General features: G+C 48.0%; 1 protein-coding gene across 1 annotated transcript; it reads right to left on the reverse strand.

Annotated features, from left to right (window-relative positions):
* Nucleotides 1-595: 595 nt before the first annotated feature.
* On the reverse strand, nt 596-3,687 carry LOC139578511 (tumor necrosis factor ligand superfamily member 6-like). The gene is made up of 3 exons (XM_071406211.1): nt 3,090-3,687; nt 2,212-2,323; nt 596-1,356 (listed from the first exon to the last, which is right to left on the reverse strand). The coding sequence occupies exons 1-3, from the start codon at nt 3,627-3,629 to the stop codon at nt 941-943; spliced, it is 1,068 nt and encodes a 355-aa protein (XP_071262312.1). The 5' UTR covers nt 3,630-3,687; the 3' UTR covers nt 596-940.
* Nucleotides 3,688-8,461: the final 4,774 nt, after the last annotated feature.

Raw genomic sequence — 8,461 nt, forward strand, 5'->3', positions numbered from 1 at the left:
CCTATATACAGTATCACGGTCACAAGGTGAACTAACAGGTTATAGAGCAAACAATGCAATTATCATAACATATAGGTTGTAATATGGCCTTTTTTGGCTTCCCCAGTGATTTTACCCACACACTGCTACTGAACTAAACTCTCTCTCAGTTCACACTCAGATACTGTTGCCTCTGTGTATTTTGGGCTGCGTTTACACTGGTAGTCCAATTCTCTAGCACTGATTTTGAAGTCGCAGGCAGCGCTACCTCATCAAGAGACCACAGGCAAGCATGAGCCTGAAACATGTATTTGAAGAACCCTTTTGGGTTCCATGTAGAACCCTTTCCACAGAGGGTTTTACATGGAACACCAAATGGTTCTACCTGGAACCAAAACCGGTTTTACATGGAAACAAAAAGGGGGACAGCCAAAGAACCCTTTTGGAACCCTTTTTTCTAAGAGTGTAGCCATAATCTTAACCTTAACCTTATGTCCACAACCCGGCTCAATGCAAAATAACACATTAAAAGAACACTGATGGTCCTCCTTTTTGCAACCACGGACACTCACGACATTCAAACAGACATCTGAAAAAGACCTCAAAAAGTCAGAACTCTTTAAAATACTTATTTATTACAATAGAACATTGTATACCCGTTGACATTATATTAAATCCCAAACATGCATATTATTTCTCTGTGTTCTAATGAACATACATTCAGACCTGCTGCTGGGATCATCAGTGTCAGATTTTCTTTATCAGAATAAATACTTAATACCACTTTCCTCACCAGCATATTAGTGTTAAGGTTCTCGGATTGAAATATCAGTTGAAACCCACTGCACCTCTAACATCACAAATAAATAAATGAATGCTCATTACACTGCCATTACTGTTCTGCCAAAATATAATGGTCATTGGCCAGAAAATAGACATGAAACAGATCTCCTCCTGTTCTCTAGATCTTGTGGAGTCCAAAGAAGTTGGCATGATGAGCGTGGCTGAGCATGGCTGGATGGGAGACATTCACATACAGCCAGTCCTGCTTTTCAAGCTTCAGTGTGGATCCCAGGTAACTCCCCGAGGTCCAGACATGCCCATGAGAGCCCAGGTTGCAGTAGCCCTCCCTGTGCCCCTCCATTAGGGTGAGAGACTTGCGATTCCCTGGCCTTCTTACAAACACAGAGTGAACCAAGGCATCTGTAGGGGTGCAGTGATTGGCTTCAAACTGCACCCGGGAGTAGATGTGGTAGAGCCCAGTCTCGTTGACTTGCAGACCGCCATCCCGATAGACCACGCCCCCCTCTGTGAAGGCCCGCCCCGCCTTTGGCTCCCAACGCAAGGTATTCTGTGAAACATGCTTCTCAATCCGACCTGAGGGAGACAAAGGGAGACAGCAGGGAGAATGGCGTTAGAGATGACACTCCACTGGGCCTACATCAGGAGTGCATGCTTAATTCAATTAATCAAGGTCCTGATGAGCAGCTGATTACTAGAAGCAGGTATGTTAGAGCAGAGCTGGAGCAAAAGCCTACACACCAAAACAAAGTAATTAAACTTTTGATTTGAACTGCACTCAGCCAGAGCCGGCCCTAGCCTTTTGGGAGCCCTAAGCAACATTTTGATGGTGGAGAGAAAATAAGTTTTAGAGTTACTTCAATTATACACATTTTGCCATGAGGTGGAGATTTTGTAGTTTCATAACTTATTTAATTTAGCCATGGGGCGGAGAGACAATTTTGCAGTTTTACAGCCAATTTCCTGCAATTCTACTCATTTTGCCATAGGGTGGAGATATTTTTTTTAATCATGTTAATATGATATCTGAGTGAGAGTGACTAACAAAATCAATGGGGGCCCCCTAGAGGTCAGGGCCCCTGGGCATGTGCCCTTCGTGCCTGGTCGGTAATTCGATCATGATAGCTGGCTAGACCAACTTACCAATAAATAAAAAATTTGCTGACATGGGCTAATTTAGTGACTGACATAAAATAAAAACTGCTGATGCACAACCAAATGTAGATATTGCACCTTGTGTATTACTATTACTATACTATTACTATTACTATACTATTCTAACTCACAACTGTAATTTGAGACGCACATTTTATTTTATTTTATTTATTTTTTTTTTTTCATTTTTTGGTCTGTGGCCCCCTATTGGCCGCGGGGCCCTGAGCGGTCACTTCTGTCGCTTAGTGGCTAGGGCCGGCTCTGCCCCCAGCTTACCTATAACATGTGCTGCAGGTCTGCCGGCTGTCTTCCCTCTGTTTGGATTGATCTCTGGAAGGTCACCCACTAGCTTCTCAGGCCCACGACCATCAATCTCTATGTTCATTTCCTGTGAAAAAAGAAGAGATAAATCTCATTGCCACTTCACATTAGCACACACAAGGTTTTTCGCATCAATATAAAATATCCACATCACAGATGTTACATGACATTTTGTGGTTAAGGGTGATCAATATAAATGTAGTGCTAAGATACACTGAACATCAGCTCTTCTCTGAACATATATTTTGAGTCAAGGATTTCCTGTAGCACCGCTGGACTTGTGACCACAACTCTGAACAGATTCCGGTCTGGGCTGACGTTTTTAAATGTCACTGCTACTTAATAGTCTGAGATGCAGAGGCAGCAAGAAAACTTGCACAAAAGTTAAAGTCTGTTTTGCCTATTTTCCATCAACACTTTACCTCTGTCTGTCCCCTACCCCTCACCAGTCTCCCACTCCTTTTCCAGTGGTCACAATAATCATCAAGGTGATAATTAAATGGTAGGATGCATATTTTTTTAGGTTCAGTTTTTTCTTGTTGCTACGATATTGAATTGTGTTACTATATGTCTCTGTTTTTCTCATCAGTAAGTTAAGATGTTTTAGCCAACAACAAAAACAATGAAAGGCAACGAGATACTAAATATGAACTACCACAAATTCCTCAATGCGTCTATTTCATTGATGGTTTTGGCAGAGGAAAGATGCTGACATCATATAGAAAGTACATTATGAGACAGAAAAGTAACAAAATACAGAAACCCTTTGATACAAATAGAAATCAGAGAGCAGACTTGCTCCAGGAGAACCCCACCCAAACACACACCCTCACCTGTTGTATCCCATTGAGTTGAGTCTGTAGTTTGAATATCTGGTAGGCACCCAGTCCCAATGCTCCAAACACCAGCAGCAGCAGAAACAGCAGAGCCATAGCCAGGCTCCAGGAGCCAACCCCCCTGCAGCCTTTGACCCTGCCCCGCTCCATCACTCTCTCGTGGGCAGGAGGGAAGGACCAGCAGGGCAGCATGCCTGGAGGTTGGACCGACGGCTGTGGACCTCTACCACTGTCCACTAGAAACACCTGGGGGTAAGGATAGCCCTGTGTACCGCTCATGGTGCAAAGTGTGTGAGAGAGGAGCGTGAGTGTGTGTGTCGCCTCTGTGTGCAGGAGGTGTGTGCTTCTATCTGAGCATCTCAGTGTTATAAAAACTTGGGTGACTGGAACCCACAGCTTCCACCCACACACACTGGGTAGGTCTGTGACAAGCTCACACCACCTCTCACTCACGCTCTCCATCCACTCCTCTCTCAAAAGGAAACTTAGCCAGGTGACTGGTGCTGTTGCAGGACAAGTAGATAATAATGAGCTCATAGTAGAGAAACTAATTTACACTTTCACACACACTTTCATACATGCATGCACGTACGCTCAAATGCACACAGACTTGGAAAATGGAAGTAAAAAATGCACTGATAGTTTACTACAGTATCATTAAAACTTTGTGAAAACATTTATTTAATCTGCTCTCCAAACCATTGCACACCTTTATCTCTCTGTCTCTCCTTAGTGGGGTTTTTGCACATACAGTGGGGAGAACAAGTATTTGATACACTGCCGATTTTGCAGGTTTTCCTACTTACAAAGCATGTAGAGGTCTGTAATTTTTATCATAGGTACACTTCAACTGTGAGAGACGGAATCTAAAACAAAAATCCAGAAAATGACATTGTATGATTTTTAAGTAATTCCTTTGCATTTTATTGCATGACATAAGTATTTGATCACCTACCAACCAGTAAGAATTCCGTCTCTCACAGACCTGTTAGTTTTTCTTTAAGAAGCCCTCCTGTTCTCCACTCATTAGCTGTATTAACTGCACCTGTTTGAACTCGTTACCTGTATAAATGACACCTGTCCACACACTCAATCAAACAGACTCCAACCTCTCCACAATGGCCAAGACCAGAGAGCTGTGTAAGGACATCAGGGCTAAAATTGTAGACCTGCACAAGGCTGGGTTGGGCTACAGGACAATAGGCAAGCAGCTTGGTGAGAAGGCAACAACTGTTGGCGCAATTATTAGAAAATGGAAAAAAGTTCAAGATGACGGTCAATCACCCTCGGTCTGGGGCTCTATGCAAGATCTCACCTCGTGGGGCATCAATGATCATGAGGAAGGTGAGGGATCAGCCCAGAACTACACGACAGGACCTGGTCAATGACCTGAAGAGAGCTGGGACCACAGTCTCAAAGAAAACCATTAGTAACACACTACGCCGTCATGGATTAAAATCCTGCAGTGCACGCAAGGTCCCCCTGCTCAAGCCAGCGCATGTCCAGGCCCGTCTGAAGTTTGTCAATGACCATCTGGATGATCCAGAGGAGGAATGGGAGAAGGTCATGTGGTCTGATGAGACAAAAATAGAGCTTTTTGGTCTAAACTCCACTCGCCGTGTTTGGAGGAAGAAGAAGGATGAGTACAACCCCAAGAACACCATCCCAACCGTGAAGCATGGAGGTGGAAACATCATTCTTTGGGGATGCTTTTCTGCAAAGGGGACAGGACGACTGCACCGTATTGAGGGGAGGATGGATGGGGCCATGTATCGCAAGATCTTGGCCAACAACCTCCTTCCCTCAGTAAGAGCATTGAAGATGGGTCGTGGCTGGGCCTTCCAGCATGACAACGACCCGAAACACACAGCCAGGGCAACTAAGGAGTGGCTCCGTAAGAAGCATCTCAAGGTCCTGGAGTGGCCTAGCCAGTCTCCAGACCTGAACCCAATAGAAAATCTTTGGAGGGAGCTGAAAGTCCATATTGCCCAGCGACAGCCCCGAAACCTGAAGGATCTGGAGAAGGTCTGTATGGAGGAGTGGGCCAAAATCCCTGCTGCAGTGTGTGCAAACCTGGTCAAGAACTACAGGAAATGTATGATCTCTGTAATTGCAAACAAATATTAAGTTCTGCTTCTCTGATGTATCAAATACTTATGTCATGCAATAAAATGCTAATTAATTACTTAAAAATCATACAATGGGATTTTCTGGATTTTTGTTTTAGATTCCGTCTCTCACAGTTGAAATGTACCTATGATAAAAATGACAGACCTCTACATGATTTGTAAGTAGGAAAACCTGCAAAATCGGCAGTGTATCAAATACTTGTTCTCCCCACTGTACATGGTCCCTGACAAATAAACCAAAACATGAACAAGTGGGGTGTTTAGCTGACCACCCTTCTAACCACCTTGTTCATCTCAGCGTGGGGCCAGACGAAGAGGACAACCTAGAAAGACTACTTGAGAAAGCCCCTCACATGTACTCACAGCCCTACCCAATTGCCACAGAACTACTTCTGGCGTATGAGGAACGTTTGAGTGACATGCAAGTCTGACTGTCAGTTCTGGAAATGGTTAACCTTACAGTACCTTGAAATGATGATGGAATGCCTCCACAGCAATCTTCATGGAGGCAACAGTGAATGCTTTTGTAGAGAGTAGGGGGATTGCTGCTTTTGTCACCTGTATAATTAAAATAAAAAGTCACAGAGAGAATTGTGTATGTATGTATATTTATATTTGTAAACAGTTATGCAGCATAAAATGATTGTTTCAGAAGCAAACACACACTTCTCAGTGGGAAGTAGAAACTGCCACATGAAAAAGCTTAGAGCCACTGAGCCTGCTTTCATCAGGAGTCTGCTGCTCTTTGCGAGAACCGAGAACGGTATGGTGTGTGTGTGGTCTAACCAAGAGAAGGAAGACATCATCACATCGACTCAGAACCCCCCAACCCCCTAACATTTGCTCACCTGGGTTTACAGGAAAGTGACACTCTGACACAAAATGTAATACTTTCAGTCATTTCTATTCATGGTATTTTACCCGTTCCACTACTTTGCACATTTGTTTGTAAGTATTAGGGCGCGATCCTCTGCCCTGGCGTTGCTGACGCATGTCAAATCTTAAAATGACTTGATAGGTATTTTAAGTATCAACTAACCACATCATATGTAATAGCAATCTGTCAGTCGATGACACGGTCAAAGACGTGGCACGCTGTCACGTTCCTGACCTATTTCTGTTAGTTTGTTGTATGTGTTAGTTGGTCAGGACGTGAGTTTGGGTGGGCATTCTATGTTGTCTGTTTCTATGTTGGTTTAAGGGTTGCCTGGTATGGCTCTCAATTAGAGGCAGGTGTTTGGCGTTCCTCTAATTGAGAGTCATATTTAGGTAGGTTGTTTCACAGTGTTCGTTGTGGGTGGTTGTCTCCTGTGTCTGTGTCGATGTTACACCAGACAGGATCTGCCAGAGCCGCCAGCCAGACAGGATCTGCCAGAGCCGCCAGCCAGACAGGATCTGCCAGAGCCGTCAGTCAGCCATGAGCTGTTAGTAATACAGAACCACCCACCAATCCAGAATCAAGCAGCGGTGTAAACGGAGTAAGGGACAGCGCAAGAAGGAGGAATGGACTTGGGACGATGTATTGGACGGTAAAGGTTGCTACACATGGGAGGAGATCCTGGCTGGAAGGGATCGCCTCCCATGGGAACAGCTGGAGGCACTGAGGAGAGCAGAGGCAACCGGAGAAGGGAACCGGAGTTATGAGGGGACGCGTCTAGCACGGAAGCCCGAAAAGCCCGTGAGTACCACCCAAAAATGTCTTGGGGGGGGCTAAGAGGTAGTGGGCCAAGGGCAGGTAGGAGACCTGCGCCCACTTACCAGGCTAACCGTGGAGAGCGGGAGTACGGGCAGACACCGTGTTACGCAGTAGAGCGCACGGTGTCTCCTGTACGTGTGCATAGCCCGGTGCGGGTTATTCCACCTCCCCGCACTGGTAGGGCTAGATTGGGCATTGAGCCAGGTGTCATGAGGCCGGCTCAACGCGTCTGGTCTCCAGTGCGTCTCCTCGGGCCGGCATACATGGCACCTGCCTTACGCATGGTTTCCCCGGTTCGCCTACATAGCCCGGTGCGGGTTATTCCACCTCCCCGCACTGGTCGGGCGACCGGGAGCATTCAACCAGGTAAGGTTGGGCAGGCTCAATGCTCAAGAGAGCCAGTACGCCTGCACGGTCCGGTATTTCCGGCGCTACCTTTTCGCCCCAGCCCAGTACCACCAGTGCCTACACTACGCACCAGGTTTCCAGTGCGTCTCCAGAGCCCTGTTCCTCCTCCACGCACTTTTCCTATGGTGCGTGTATCCAGTTCGGTGCCTCCAGTTCCGACAACACGCACTAAGCCTCCTGTGCGTCTCCAGAGCCCAGTACGCACTGTTCCTTCTCCCCGTACTCGTCCTGAGGTGCGTGCACTCAGCCCGGTGCCACCAGTGCCGGTACCACGCACCAGGCCTATAGTGCGCTTTGAGAGGTCAGTGTGCCCTGTCCCTGCTCCCCGCACTAGCCTGAAGGTGCGTGTCTCCAGTCCGGTGCCTCCAGTTCCGGCACCACGTACCAGGCCTACAGTGCGTCTCAGCCGGCCAGAGTCTGCCGTCTGCCCAGCGGCGCCTGAACTGTCCGTCTGCCAAGCGCCGCATGAACTGCCCGTCGGTATTGAGCCTTCAAAGCCGCCCGTCTGCCATGAGCCTGCAAAGCCGCCCGTCTGCCATGAGCCTACAGAGCCTTCCGCCAGACAGGAGCCGCTAGAGCCTTCCGCCAGACAGGAGCCGCTAGAGCCTTCCGCCAGACAGGAGCAGCCAAAGCCTTCCGCCAGACTGGATCAGCCAGAGCCATCCGTCTCCGCAGCGCCGTCTGAGCCATCCGTCTCCGCAGCGCCGTCTGAGCCATCCGTCTCCCCAGCGCCATTTGAGCCATCCGTCTCCGCAGCGCCATCTGAGCCATCCGTCTCCCCAGCGCCGTCTGAGCCATCCGTCTCCCCAGCGCCGTCTGAGCCATCCGTCTCCCCAGCGCCGTCTGAGCCATCCGTCTGTCCCGAGCCATTAGAGCCGCCCGTCTGTCCCGAGCCGTCAGAGCCGATAGTCAGTCAGGAGCCGCTAGAGCCAGTCGTCAGTCAGGATCTGCCAGAGCCGCCAACCAGACAGGATCTGCCAGAGCCGCCAACCAGACAGGATCTGCCAGAGCCGCCAACCAGACAAGATCTGCCAGAGCCGCCAACCAGACAGGATCTGCCAGAGCCGCCAACCAGACAGGATCTGCCAGAGCCGTCAGTGAGCCATGAGCGTCCAGAGCCGTCAGCCAGCCATGAG

Source organism: Salvelinus alpinus, chromosome 6, assembly GCF_045679555.1.
Source record: "Salvelinus alpinus chromosome 6, SLU_Salpinus.1, whole genome shotgun sequence".
Classification (NCBI taxonomy): Eukaryota; Metazoa; Chordata; class Actinopteri; order Salmoniformes; family Salmonidae; genus Salvelinus; species Salvelinus alpinus.